At 42.6% G+C, this 15,289-nt stretch overlaps 1 protein-coding gene across 1 annotated transcript in view; it reads left to right on the forward strand.

The window, feature by feature from the left end:
* The first annotated feature begins 423 nt into the window (after nucleotides 1–423).
* The window catches only part of SMAD3 (SMAD family member 3), a 73,876-nt gene continuing 59,010 nt past the window's right edge, over nucleotides 424–15,289 (forward strand). Inside the window, exon 1 of the mRNA XM_051628959.1 lies at nucleotides 424–716. Coding sequence (XP_051484919.1) covers nucleotides 511–716 — 206 coding nt within the window. The 5' untranslated portion in view covers nucleotides 424–510. The remainder of the gene's footprint in view (nucleotides 717–15,289) is intronic.

A 15,289-nucleotide genomic window follows, 5' to 3' on the forward strand; every position in this document is an offset into this window, starting at 1 on the left:
AGCGGGGTCAGGGCTGCGGGAGGCAGGGAGGGCTGCGGGAGGCAGGGAGGGCTGCGGGAGGGAGGCAGGGCAGGAGGGGAGCCCCGTCCCGCCCGGGGAGCGGGGGCCTCCGCCGGCGGCGGGGAGGAGCTGAGGGGAGCGGAGTTCCCGGCGGGCCGGCCGCCTCCCCGCCCTCCCTCGGCGGCGTGAGTGAGCGTGTTTGGGAGGGAAGGCGGGGGTGGGAGCCGGGCCGGGGCGGCCGGCAGGCCATTTGCATGAGAGGCAGACTGGGAATGAGCTGGAGTGGGCGCCGCTCCGCGCGCGCAGAGCGGGGCAGGAGGGGGAGGCGGGAGCTGCCGCCGCCGCCGGGGAGAGGCGGCCAAGTCCGGGCGAAGTTTGGCGCGGCGGGCCCGAGGCGCTGAGGCGGTGCGGGGGGGAGCGGGGCCGGGCTTTGTGCTGCCCGCGGGGCCTGCGCGGAGCGGCGGGGAGAGCGCGGTAGCCGGCGGCGGGGCCCTGCCGGGGCGAGCCAGCATGTCCTCCATCCTGCCTTTCACCCCTCCCATCGTCAAGCGGCTCCTGGGCTGGAAGAAAGGGGAGCAGAACGGGCAGGAGGAGAAATGGTGCGAGAAGGCGGTGAAGAGCCTGGTGAAGAAGCTGAAGAAGACGGGGCAGCTGGACGAGCTGGAGAAGGCGATCACCACGCAGAACATCAACACCAAGTGCATCACCATCCCCAGGTAGGGAGGGCTGCGCGGTGCCGGGGCAGCCGCACGCGAAGAGCGGGGTCCCCGGGCGGGCACGGGGGGGTCCCGGGCCCGGCAGCAGCAGCAGCTTTTCTCCCCAGGGGCTCCGGCACAGCCGGGTGGAGAGAGGGGCTTGTTTTGCTTCCCAGCCCCTGCGCACTTCGGTGCGGGGTGAGCCCTCTCCTGCCGGCGCTGTCCTGCCTCGGGGTGTAGTTCAAAGAAAAAAAACAAACAAAAAAAGAAATAACTGGCTGCAGAACTGGATCAGCGTCTCGTAACAAAAGTGGGAGAAAGTAAGAGGGGAGTGTGGGGAAGAAAACATGTCTCCAGCCGAGATAAAAACAAGTTGGAAGAGCTCTGGATTACAGTTCTTGTGGGTGCTCTCGTTGGCAGAAGTTTCAGTGTGTTCTCTTGGTGCTTTACAATAGGATCCCGTTGTGATTAATGTATCAGAAAAGTGGTTTTGTTTGGGTTGCGTGGTTTCTTCCAGATTAGCTAGACAGATACTGCTCTGCAGAGGTGATTTAGAGCCCTGCTGTGCATATGTTTTCAAATTACTTTTTAAATCGGGAATGCAAATGGCATAGCTGAAGGGGATTGTCTGGAGCGCAGAAAAGCATGTGAGAGTGAAAATAGCCGACTTTTTTTTTTTTTTTTAATTCTTTTTGAATTAACATCGATTTCATTTTTAGCCTCCCTCCCGAGATTGATCCATAAAACCCTCATAAATCATAAAGGACACGTAGATAAGTATCTCACGAAAAATTTTCCAAGTAACTTTCAAATAGCTGGCCACAAGTGGTGTTTTATTGCTGAAGATCTGTTGATTTCGGGGAGCTCAGCCAGATGACTGCTGATTCTGTTACTGATTGTTGAGAGTACTTTTTTTTTTTTTTTTTTTCAAACAAAGGCCAAAGTTCATCCCAAATATTTGAATGCTGCATAATTGTATGCTTCTGCGTGAGAAGATATCTCTGTGTGTGTGTATTCATGCTTCTCTCTCCCGCAAACAAATGTATGCTTTCTTGGTTGTCAGAATGATTTAATATGCAGTAGCTAATACAAAGCAGCATCTGTTGCATGAAGAAGTGAAGCAAGCAGCTTAGAAATGTAGATGTTAGCAACTCCTAACATTTTTCTTCCAACAACTATCGTGGTTTTTTAAAAGGAAACGTTAAGTCTCCTTATCTTTTTGGTGTTGAATGACTGTGGGTAAGATTTTGACCAGGAATGCAAATAGATCTCTCAGCCTTTGTTAGAGTTACTCTGGCTTTGCCTAGTTGAAGCAGAAATCAAAACCTGTAGAGCTACCACCTGATACAAATGCCTTCAAACCTGCGTTTTTAAATTCTTGGTAAGGAGTGTGCTTTCCACATAGATAATACTCTAATTAAACCCCTTCCCTTGAAATACTTGATATTTCAAAAGAAGAAAATTACTTGAGCAGCCCTGCTGGTGTGACCTGGGTATTGTGTCTAGCTGCTGCTGACCTGTTAAGGAGCAGAATGTGAAGCCTCTTGATACTTCTTTTGCTAGTAACAAGGTGGTTTAGATAAAGGAGGAAGGTTTTGGTATTTTATGATTCAAAGGAAGCAAAGAGATGGATGGAGTATGATGCTTTAATTTAGACAAATAACTTTAAAGCTTGAAAATAAGTAACAACCAAACAGATGTCAGAAGTCATAAATATTGTGACCTCCAGAAATTGTACTGGCTGTTCCTACTGCACAGAGGTGAATGTCTGTTTCTCTAAGACCTTGGTCTGTAAAAGAAAATCTGTACAAATATTAAAACATTTATGTTCACTCATGACACAGAGTCTGGATCCTGCCAACCTTAAACCTTGGTATGGTGGAAGTATCAGCATATTATGATGGTACCTGCTTATGCCTTGGCACTAGTTTTTAAACATGACACTTCATATGTACTTTTATTATTGTTTAATACGTATATAACAGAGATCCAAATGGGTGTTGTTCGTCAGGCTGAGCTTGATCCCCTGCAAGCATCCTGAGAGGTTAATATCTGTGTATCAGAGATTGGAGAATGGTGTGGAAATGTGAAACAGCTGGTCTAAAAGTCAGTGGCAGAGCTGGAGCTATAACGAGGCCTTGTGGCTTTAAGAGCTACGTCTTCTCCTCTGGACTGTGCTATTTGTCCTAATATATCTGTGAATCTGATTAGCCCGTCATTTGAAATTAGCATTTGCAAGGCAATCTTAGTATGGTTTTAGTTTGGGGGTTTGCTGCTTTTGGTTTTTGCTTGTGTTTTTGTTATTTTTTTGTTTTGTTGTTTTAAAAATCTACATATGTTATTTTACTATTTAGTCAAATTTGTATGCTGGGAGGAAAAAAGGAGGGAGGGGGGAACCGTCATTAAGGATTAGATCATGTTGTACATTGTCTGTAGTGCATCAGAAGGCTGAATTACAGTGGAGCTATGCCAGTGATGACTCTGGCCCAGCAGGAGCAGGGTGAGTCCAAAATTAACTATTGTATCCATGAGAAGAAGCAAGTGAGTGCTTTGCAGAAACATTGTTCACAGGAGTAAGGGCTACATAGCAAATCTCTGTAGTGATCTGGGGGGACTGGTTTCAAAAAGAGCAAGGCAAAAACCAAATTTTTGTTACAGGGCTAAGGAATTAAAGTACCCAATTTATTCTGCTGTCATTTTTATCTACTTGGAACTGGAAATATACATACTACATTCTGTCTTCTGACAATGAATAGTTTATTTGCTTGTGCATTGGCTCAGTTTGTATTACTTTTCCAAGTGCTCCATTTGTAAGATGATGTGACAGACAACTCAGGCCTCAGGTTTTCTGTTGTAAGGACCTGTGCAGACAGCAAAACACTGAAGAAACTTTCAAGGATTTTGGTGTAATGTTCTTCTGGCAGGATTTTTCCTTCTTGGCTTTTCTGCTGGGGCAGGAAGTAATTTCCACGTGAAAAACCTACCAGTCTTGGACCATCTGGTCGATTGTTTCTTGTGCTACAGTTACTGGTGCTCAACAGAATGGCTGGTTTAGAGGACCTTTCTCCTTCCCTCACCTGGTGCACTGCTGCCCAAGCCTGCCCTTCTCCAGAAGGGAGCTGCATTTGCACTTCTGTGTACTAAACTGGTGGGCTTTGATGTCAGGAGCTGACCTAGCTGAGCCAAGTTGGGTCTCCCTGGCAGACATATTTTCATACTGTAAAGGCTGATAAAGTTGAAAATACACATTCTTTTGCCCATTGAAATACATCCTTTGTAGTACTTGCATTGACCTCAAAAGCCTGGCTTTCAGGGTGGACATTTTAATGACTTTTCAGACAAGCTGGAGGGTAATGTGCCGTTAACACCTACCCAGCACAGCCAGGTGTTTGAGTTTGTGGCCTCTCTAATTTGCTCTGTGAGCAAGCCTAGGTCTACTCCAGCTGCTAGCAGCTTTTTTGAATTTGTGATGGCTTTATTTACTTCTGAGACCAAAGAGTACAGTAAGAGTACAGGAATCTGAGGGCAGCAAAGTCTACAGCTGACACTGCCACATACCTGCAGAGCCCATGGACTTCATCCTTGGGAGAAGAGCAATGAGTTTCTAATACTATTTCTGATCTGAAGGGAGGCCTTGCGGAGCACCTGCAAATCATCAACATTTTGCCCTAGAAGTGAAGTTTGTTAGGCTGAACTGTGAGGAGTGTTTAATTCTTAGCCTACACAGGGGTCTGAGCTGCAGAAGCCGGGAATGTGTGATGAGCACTTAAGAATTTCTGAAAGCTGTACAGTATGTATATTCTTGCTTGTATGAGGAGAGGTAGAAAATGCTTTGATTCAAGTGTTTTAGTGGTAGTACACATATTAAGACATAAATCTCATTACATTTTACAATATATTTTCATATGCATATTTTTATTTTGAACCTGTTATTGTTTTGGTGGTTTTTTTGTATCACCAGTGGTTTTAGGGGAGCTGGGATTCTTGTTTGTGAGGGACACCTTCTTTTAAGTGGTGATTTTTTTAATTTAGAAAATAGTTATGAAGAGAGGTGGGTGTTATTTCTTGTGGAACTCATCTGATAAGGATCATGTGTACCAACTGAAATGGAAACATGGTCCATTTGCTTTTTAAAAGTAGCTGAACAGGGTGTTCCTTAAATTATTTACATTTTGGTGAGGAAAACCACATAAGGGATTTTAGGAACATCTTGGGTGTAAACACACCTTCTGTTGTGTTGGTAGTTGACCACACAGTATTTACAAGAATTGAGGATGCCCGTAGGATTGCCTTGATACCAACAAATATAAAAAACTCATTACAGCAAGTGGCAGAGGCTGTCTGCAAGGCTGTGAAGCATGCTCTCTTCTTTTGAGGTTAGTGTCCATCTGGTTTCAGTAATAAGCAAAGGGCCAGTCATATTTTTGTGTATCCACGTGCATATTTGTGTGGTTTTTTTTAATGCCAATTTTAAACTTGTTTTCGGTTTGGCCTGTCCCTGTATTTGAGGAGCTTTAATATTGTATGGAGTTGTTTCAGAATGTCTGCACCTGTGATTAGATTGGCCTAACACTGGTGCCCTGGAGGTGATTACAGTACAGTCCCTGTGTGCAAACACAGCCCAGTTGCTACTGTACTTGTTAGCTCCTTGTTGCTGGTAATCTCACTGCTACAAAACTGTGTGCACTGACCTAGCTTTATGGGCAGGTTTTTACAGCCTTCGCCTAACCTTTGTGCTGCCACAGCTGTGCTGCCAGCAGTGCCCTCATGGGCTAGCTTGGCTGTGGCAGTGCTAGCTGCAGGGTAGACACAGCTTTACAAACGTTTGTGACAAGCTTTTGTGGCATTAGTGTGGCTGCAGATTGGGTCTAAAGGTGAACATGGTGTAAGCAAAGGTGTACTTTCTGCCTGTAGCCCCTCTTAGTACCTTTCTCATCTCCCTCCTTGTTGTCTCCCCAGAGGTACAAACCCCCTCTTGAGGCACAGAGGTTTCTGCTCCCCACAGACCCTCCAACTTCTCCCCATCCTTGCATCAGGGTTACTGCCTCTTGTAATAGCTTGGATAATAATAGCACGTGCAATTGACTTCTAGTCCACACGATGCCATTTAAAGGCCAAAATGCTGCCGTTAAGCTAAAGCAGTAACGCTGATACAACCAGTTAGGGAGCAAATATGTGTTCAGCTGTAATGGCAGAGACAGTGGGACTGGGGAAAAGAAGGAGGTCAGGGGAGGAATGATTGTCCTTCCCTCGAAGTAGTTGCTGCTGGAATAGCACATCAGGCCCAGCCCTTAGTAAGATGTCTTCTCGAATTTGTGTCCTCTCTGTCAGCAGCCAATCCAATTCAAAACCTTTTATCAATACAGTTTTTTCTTTTTTCTTTTCCTGAGATGTGCAGGCTAGCTAACATTGTGCTTTAAAACTGTTGGTAAAACAGCAGTTGACTTGAAAGACAGCACAGCAATGCTTATATAGAGCATTGATAGGGTAAGGGAAAAAATGTTTTTACTGTTTGTTCAGATGTTTTTGAATATTCATATCTCTGCCTTTTTTTCTGCCTCCCTTTCTCAAGAGACTAAAATATTTACAATAGCTTCTGAAAGGACTGGTAATATTCTCATTATATTGTGTAGTAAGTGTTGAATCTTTGTGAAATAAAATGTTTAAAATGGTTGCTTAACTTTTATAGTATTAGGAAAAGACCCTGAACAGTGCAATAATTTAAATATAATGAGAAATAAATGCAAAAAATTGATGAAATCAAGAAATATTCACTGTACGGGATTATCACATCAGGGATCCAATTAAAAAAAGGTCTTCTAATAAATATTGGTTTAATAATGTAAACTTGTAATTGCTACATTAATGCAACAAAAGTAAAATTAACAAGATTTAATGGACTGAGCAGCCATTAATTTTCACTTGTTAATTTATTAGGAGCTTCTAATGCTGTTAGATGCACAATAATGCCATTATCCTGCACGAAATACTTTATGAAATAAACAGGGCCAAACGGTGCTTGAATTAAACTGAAAAAAAGATTTTATTCCCAAATTATCTTTTTTAATTTTTTTTTTTATTATTGTTATTTCTAGCTTTCCTTTATTGGGTGCAATTAAATGTTCAGGGCTGGGACGCAGCACTCTCTTCCAGTAAGTCTTATGTATAGTCCTAATTAACTTTGGTCCTTGCCTGCCTTGATGTGCGGTGTAAAAAGCTTTTTCCAGTCCAAAGCTGATTGTGTTGATTGGCAGCAAAGAGAGCAGACTGGAGCGAGGGGAATAAAGACAGGGCAGAGGTTCTTGCCCAGACGCTCTGGTTCTAGTAGGCTGACTCCCCCAAGCTTAGCAAATGTTTGCTAATTACGTTTTGTTACATGTAACTCGAGTCCGAGCATAAAGACGAGGAAGCTGTTAATAACTGGGCTCTTGCCACTGGTAGCACAACTCTCTGTGTAATTGAGGAGACAATGTGTCAATTGTTGCAGTTAATACTGCTTTTAAAGATGTTTTGGAGCCTTTGCTCATTTGCTCACTCATGTCTTTACCATCACTGTCAGGATGGTGGGACTTGCCCTTAGGCAAACAGGACAGTTTGGTTGCTGCTGGTGCTGTGGCTCTGTAGAAACAGAATAAAAAGCCAGAGCTCTTTCTTTCTGCAGTAAAGGCTTGATCCCTCAGAAGCACCGGACACATATGTGGGCAGGAATAAACTACTTGTGCATGGGAAATGGAGCTGTTAAAAAGAACACAACAAAAGAAAAACCCCAACAAGAACAAAAAAGTAACCCTTATCTTTAGAAGAGCCCAGCCAGGTAAGAAATAGTAACACCCTGCTTTTTAGAGGGTCGCCCAGGAATTGTGTGAGCTCCAGAACACAGGATCTTAGTGCTGGCAGATACTGGTCTTGCTTACATCCAGAGGGAACTTCTGGAGCAGCAGATGTCAGTGGGTAGGAGCAATACCAGGGAAAGGATGTGGGAAAACAGGGAGAAAATGTTAGTTATCCGTTGTGAGTTGGATTCTTCAACCTGCTGGTGTTCAGAATCGTGGTCTTGCAACAAGGAGACAAATTTGATTGCATCTTTAAAGTATTAGGAGATGGTGATGATGTGGACATGAGCAAATTTTAAATCTTATTGGTGAACCTCATGAAAGAACATGCTTAAAAATCCAGGAAAACCTGTTAGAAATGTAACCTGCATAAGTCTAGGAAAGGTGAAGAGTTGATTTTGATAACTTTTGCACTAGAAACACAGCTGTTTCTTCCTGTGTTTCAGCTCACTTGCTGTTCAGCACTGAGGTAACGAGGGCAAAGAAGTTGCACATGTGGGATAGTCATGACTGTGTGTGACTACCTTGTGCTGGGGCTCCTGCACGCTCACCACAGGTGGGCTGTGTGCCTGACCCCCTGAACAGGAGCATCTGCTTTTTGATCTCCAGAGGAATATGCATCAATTTATTAAAAGTGAGGTCTGTGAATTCTGGAGAGAAGATTGCAGGGGACAAGGTGTCAGGAAAGTCAGTCTGTCTGTCTGGGCCCCTTGCTTCCTCCAGACTTTGGGGTGCTTGGGGAGGAGAATCTCAGGTTCAAGGTGTTAGGTGGACCATCTTTACCCCCCTTCATAACTTGTAGTTATCTGATCTGAAAATTTAATTAAACTTGTGCTTACAAATTGTGTCATGGGAAAGACTGGTGAGTATCTTTGAGTTGATGATGTTCATGAACCATAACACAATCTTCTTAAAAAGGGAAGTAAAAACAGAAATTTCCTCCTTTGTGGTGAAGTTGCAGCCAGCAATGGTTGAATGATGGATGCTGATACTAACTCTCCTTTTTCACATGAGAAATTCACTTACTCTTCACAGATGTAGAACAGTTAATGTTTGCAGAAATATTTGGCTTAGTAGAAGACATCTGTGGAACATCAGAATGGCTCTTTGTTTTTGAGTTCAACGTGCAGCTCTTGTTGCTTTATCTACTTAGCAGCTAGAGAACACTTTTTTCCCCCCAAATTTCATTTCCCTTCATAGCTGGATTTCAAGTGCTGCTGTGTGGGAAGACCAAACTATAAGCACCTTTAATTTGGTTATACTCAGAAAGGCCAGAAGTGTTTTTTTTTCTCACAAAGTCTATGGTTTCCACACATGTGGAACTGTACAGAAAACTCCTTTTCTTCTTATTATTATTAGTTGAACCAATTGTTCCCCTTGAGTCATATGCAGAGCCAATTTGTAGCACACGTGTAACAGTATCTGAAAAAAAAATATATCAGTGTTTAAAAAGCACCCTCTGCCTAAAAGAGAGGCTAATAAGCAGCTGGAGTCTGAGTCTTTTCCCACTCTTTTTTTGCATTTGTGTAATTACGTGAGTTTCAATAGATCTGCTTCTGAATTCATGCAAGTGAGATTCAGGTGGTGAACTGAAAATGGAGGACAGAGGTGTCAATCCAATTTTCTCTTTTAAATTTAGGGCTTTGGGGGCTTCTCCATGTTCTTCTTTGCAGGACTTGAAGGCTGCCTGTCAGAGCCTGTGAGACCTGAGGGCTCCAGTCCCATGCAGACTGGACTTGTCAGCCCTGGGCTGGAAATCTGGCAGGAAGCCAGGCAGGATTTTGCTGGAAGTTTGTTGAAAATGATACTTCTCTGCAAAGCATTTAATTTTTGGAGGAGTTCCAGCTCAAGTTTCATGGAGGGTTTTCTGATGGGCACTAGTGTGGCTTGGCAGGGGCTCTCAACGTTTTGGAGCTGAGATACCACTGGCAGTGGGGTTTGCCATTGGCAGTGGCTCCTAATCTTGTGCAGAAGAAGGCATTTAGCTGTTCTGACTGTGGGCTTTTGTATATTTTTCTGTTTTTTCCAACCATTTTTAACCAGCCTGCATATCAACAGTGGAGCCCTTATAATCTGCTTCTCCTTGAGCCCAGTTCCCACCTCCCTCACAGCAACACAAATGCAGGAAGGAGTAGGGGTTTCCTCTTGCACGGTCTAGATAAAGCCCACCCACAATTATTGGCCTTGAACTCCAGAAAGCACAAGGTCTGCTAATAACATCTGTCCATTCTTTCTTCTCCCATGGTCAGCAGCCTGTTGGAGGAAGGGTCTAGAACAGTTATTGATGTTGGCTTGGAACCTTCAAACCAAGCTTCAGTGATCCCTGGAGACCTCAGATTAGTTACCTTTTTAGAGTTTCACGGGCTTGGAATGGTGGAACTTGCATAAGATTTGGCTAATCTTTCTCTTTATCTGCTCCTTGGGCCTAAATTTACCTGATTCACTGAACAAAAGCTTCACCATAAGTTAAAACTGTCTTTTGGTCTGTTTAATGTTATTGTTTGCTTTTCAAAATTTTGTAGCTTTTTGTGGCCAGTGGAGTTTTTGCAGCAGGTGACTGTTAGAATGGTGGAAAGTGGAAACCAGCACGTTTGAAACCACTGCATTAGAAACAAGCTTTATAAAGCAACTAAATGTAATTAAAAAAAAAAAAAAGTAGATAATCACTGTCTGATTATCAAAGCTGATACCCCTTGATAGCTGATTTCTGTCGCCAGTAGAAATCTGCTGGCAGTCTGGAAACTGCTCTGAGCTCTGCTCTGAATTACATGCCATAAATAACTTGTGTGTAGGTAGACAGCTGATCATTGAAGCTTTTTCCCAAATCTGTTTTTGCTTGTTTGGTAGAACTATAGGCTGAAAGTTCATGTATCAAGTTGCAATTGCGTATTTGTTTTTTCTCAGTCATACCTGAATTAAGAGAGGTTTTCAGTTGTGGGTTATGGCAAATGAGCACACTCTGTCCTCAGGGAAAACTGAAAACATCAGGTTTTCTTCCATATCACTATGTGACATTCAGCAAAACCTGCTTGGACCTTACTCGACCCAGCAAAGACAGTACTTGCCTCACAAGGATGTCAGAGAATTTAATAACAGATGTGAAAAGCTCTTAAAATCTGGAGAGCAAGACTCCGTTGCAAAGCCCGATGCCTTGACACTCCAAAAAGCTTTCTGTGGCTGTTCAGCTTCTCATTCATCCTAAGAAAGCAGTTTTAATTTTTGTTGGCAACTTCCTTTGAAAATATGTAGGTGATACGTCAGTGAGAATATCAGAATTCCGTAGATGTTTAGTGGTAAACCTTAAATGGGTTTGCATAATATTTATCTATTCATCTCTGTGCTGGTGCCTCCTGCGCACAGGGAATATTTTGACTGGTTGATACACATCATACCACAGTGGTCTGCTGAGCAGCCTAAGTTTGGAGTCTGTTAGCACAGGTCCAGGGGAAACACTGTACGTGTAGCCTCATGTTTTCATTTAAGTCGTGTTACATAACCAAGTGTGAATTTAATACCATCCAAATACAAAATCTTACATGAATTTAAGTGTGTGTACATCAAGTGATTGTGCTGTTGCTAGTGGACTTTTATGACCATGACCCACAGCAACATGAGCTGGAAAAACTAAATATTTCTATACCTGTAGCTGTGTTTTTTACTGAATGCTTTGGCAGGCACTGAGAGTGCAGGGTGGTCACATCTACTTGTTTTAAAGCTCCTTTGCATCTGAAGACTTCTGGTGAATTGTTCTGAAAGAGATGGCTGAAAACTAATAGCTGGCCATCTGGCTGGAAACAACATTATTAATTAAGCTTTCTCTTTTAAATAATTTACAAGTTTGAAATAAATGCTCTTTTCAAGGGTATGGAAGCAAGTTAATTTGAATTCTTGCTGTGGGAAAGAGTGCACTTAGTCTATCTCTTCTCTAAAATTCAGGATGAAGAAGTAACACTTGAGATGATGGTTACTTTGATTTCTGAAGAACAAAACAACCTCCAGATTTGTCCATGTGTGCTTTAGATGGTTACTTTCTGTGAAGGACAACAATTAAGCTCAGAGGCTGCCAGCTACTCTCATGTAAAAATAAAAAGAAGTCTTCACTGTGCCAAGTTCATCAAGTCCTTTTAAGGCCTTATGGTCATTCCACAACCTGTTGAAGGGGTCCATGCCCTATTAAAGGGGGAGCATTTGTGACTTCTGGTTTTTTGCCACAGATTTTAAAGTCCTTCATAGCAGAAGGATTTTTATCCCCTTTTGATGATGGGAAGAGTGAAGTGCCAAGGACTTTGGATGGTTTACCTGAGGTCCATAGGGGCAGAGGCAAAGCAGCATTTGGGGTGCAGACATCCTAAAGCCTGGTGCAGTGTTCCATGGACAAGGCAGACATGGCATTACACTTGAGAGTGCATCTTCCTGTGCTCTGGATGGAAAATGGAAGTCAGTTTGAAAGCTGTTCTTTCTGCATTATACCAATAATATATAGTGCAGCATTGACAATTATTTACATAAAAATAGTTTTCGATTAAATTCAGAAAGAGGCCTTTTAGAGTCACAGAGTAGTTTGGTTTGGAAAGGGTCTTCAAAGATCATCTAGTTCAGCCCCCATCATGGCCAGGGTCATCTTTTACTAGACCAGGTTACTCAAAGCATGGTCCAACCTGACTTTGATGGGGCATTGACAACTGCTGGGCAACCTCCACACAGAAGTATGAAAGTGCTGAGGATACACCTTCTTGGATAGCTGAGAGATGATATTTCATTATGCTTGCATGTCTTCCAGACTTCCTGTACTCATCAGTATAGCTCCTTATTGTCTTGATTTTTCAGTACTGTAAGGGTACCCAGCAATTCTCATGGCTTCATCTGAGGGCCAGAAGAACAGGCTTAATTCAAACCTGTCTGTATTGCAGTTCCTGGTGATTGCACTTGGAGAACATGTATCTTAGGGTATCAGAAGACCCGTCTATCCATTTAAATACATGAAATGGAAAAGGGAGAGCCCTTAAATAGTGTTCTGGGTTAAAAGAGTTGTTTAATGTAAACATTCCCTTAGTTTCCTCTGTTTAGTTCTCCTTTTTTTGTTGGTGGTGCCTGTCTTGTCAAACGTTGGTGTGCCAGCCACAAATGAACCCACAGAAGCAAGTGAAGGCCTTGGAAATTATGGCTTGAAATTTGAGTTTTGTAAGTCAGTGCTTTGCATGCCAGGCTCTACTGGTTTGAAAGCCCTGCTCAGATAGCTGCTTCTAAACAGGAATAAAAATAGACGTTTGAGTGCTCTGATTTTAGAAAAAACCCACACATTTATTGGATTATGATTGGCTGGTGACTTTGAAGCTGGAGACAGTTTTATATTACAGAGCTTCTCACTCTGCTTATTCTCTCAGTTCCTGTTCCTTCCCCCCCCCACCTCCTTTTTTCTTTTTCTTTTTTTTTTTCCTGTTCTTGCTTTCTATTTTTGGGATGGCATTTCAGAGCTTCTCCTGTACGGGCAGGCCAGCTATTCCAGAAGAAAAAGAAAGGTGGGAGGTAGAGCTAATGAGCAGTCATAGTCTGTGATTAATTTGGCTTTGGAGAGCTTATGTTCCATGTTTCTCTCTTTCCAATGTATCTGGTAGTTGATGAAAGATCTGTTTGCACTTGAAGCCATTGATTACATGCATTTTGCCTGTCTCTGTGCACTTCAGTAGAAGAGAGCAAAAGTAGGGAATTTGGGATTGGACAGACACTTTCGATGTCCTGTGTGTTTTTCTTTGTTTGTTTAGGAGTTGAGGTTTTTTGTGTGTTATTTTTCTTCCATGTGCTGTGGCTGAGAACCTTAAGCAAAAGGGAAAGCTGGTTACTTGGAGAGCAAGAGAATGAACAGAAATGTTCTTTGTTATGAACAAAAGGTGTAACTTGGTGTGACAGTGTGTAAAACAAGCCAGGCATAGGCGTTCTTGTTTTTGAAGTCTGAGTGGGATTTGATTTTTGGTTTTAGTTCATTAAGTCACGTGTTTTTTTCATCTGTGTGACTTGAGGGCTGTCACTTTGCACGTGCAGAACAGCTCTGAATTTACATCAGTTCGAGAGGATAATCGGGGAAGCGTAAAAGACTTTGTTGCACTTTTGCTTTAGAATCACATCTTGATTTTACTGATCATGTCCTATTTCATCCTTGATTTTGGTTTGCAGTCACTGTGTGACTTGAAGCTGTGAAGAGTATTTTTCTAGGTTCATTTGAGGGCTGAGTGTTGTCAAAAGCTGGCTGAAAGTTGGTCTAGTGTAACAGCATATGTAATGTATTGCTATAAATTAAGTCACAGAAGAATTATTTTTAGAAGACAAGGATTATTTCAAAACCCAGGCCATAACTTTTCTAACAGTGATTCAATAACTTATTCCTGTTGGTTAAAAATTGCACCTTGTGTTGAGTTGGATGCAGTGCTAGCTTGCAGAATTTTTTTATTTTTTATATTTTTTTGTAGCACGTGAGGCTGTTACTCAGAGGTACTTTCCCTCTTTAGAATAAGTGTGTCTTTAGAATAAACAGGAGGCAAACATGTCTTTTGGTTCTCAAAACCCACTATGCATAGTTTGTTTTGCAGCTATCATGTGGGCTGAGGTCTGCTGCTCAATGTGAAGTTGGCAATCCTCTGGGAATGCAGTGTATGGGCTTGCTCATGGGATAACCTTCCTCTGGTTTTGTTTTCTGGTGTTATCTCCTGGCACAAAAGGCTGGAGGAGGAGTAAGCAAGTGAAGTGTTTAAAATTTGCATAAGTTTGTATCTACTGCAGTAGTTTTCAGGGACTGAAGAAGAGGTGACTAAGGAAACTGTTCATGTGTGCTGTGCAGTGGTCTACTTGGATGGAACTACTCATGTGGTCTTTTCTTTCAGGATGTTTTAAGTCACTTATCCACAGGCTGGAGAAGTTGAAAGCCACTGTCTATGTGTGCAGTTGACTGGCAGCTGCATCCAAGCCAGCTTGTTGCAGCAAGCAGCATTATGTTGGTGGAAGTTGTGATAGCAAGAACCTCCACTTTTATTTGTCAATAATTTTTTTTTGTCTTGTACTTTATCTCAAAATATTTTCTTACTATGTCAATAAATGGCAGAGTGGATTTGGATAGAGCAGACATCTTGGGCTGTATTTCTGTGTCTTGGTTGTGTTTTTCAGAAGCCAAGTTCATTCTAACAGAAAAGACAACTCCAAATTATCTCATTTCCGTGTATTTTTATGCCGTCATATCTGTACGTATTATGATAATGATACATCAGTAACATAATTTTATTAATGGTTTCCACTTCCACAGGCATAGTTCTTGTTAGCTACAAACCACTGCAGGAATATTACTCACTGGGTGAACCACTTGACTTTGAAGAATGTGACTATGATGAATTGTTTTGTTTTCTCACATCCTACGCCACTGACTGGTAGTTCCTTGTCATGGTTGCTAACAGGGACTGTTCAGTACAAGTCTGTGGCTTTACCAGCAAACAGGTATGTTGTGATTCCTCAGTGAACAGGCCTCTAACCACACACAGAGCCATTACAGTTGACCATTTGGTAACTGTCCTTACAAGGTGCCTCTGAAGTGGAGATGCAGACTGCCTTATGCCTTTTGATGTCCTCTTCAAAGAAAAGACTAAGTGATGTCTCATTGTGTAAGGTAAGCAGCCTGTTCATGGCCTCTAATAAAGAACTTGAGCTCTTGAGGTATCCTTAGTCTAGCGTTTTTCATGAGGGTTGGAAGCATTTTGCATGCTGGAGCAAGGTGTTACA

This window comes from Apus apus, chromosome 10 (assembly GCF_020740795.1).
Source record: "Apus apus isolate bApuApu2 chromosome 10, bApuApu2.pri.cur, whole genome shotgun sequence".
In the NCBI taxonomy this organism is placed as follows: domain Eukaryota; kingdom Metazoa; phylum Chordata; class Aves; order Apodiformes; family Apodidae; genus Apus; species Apus apus.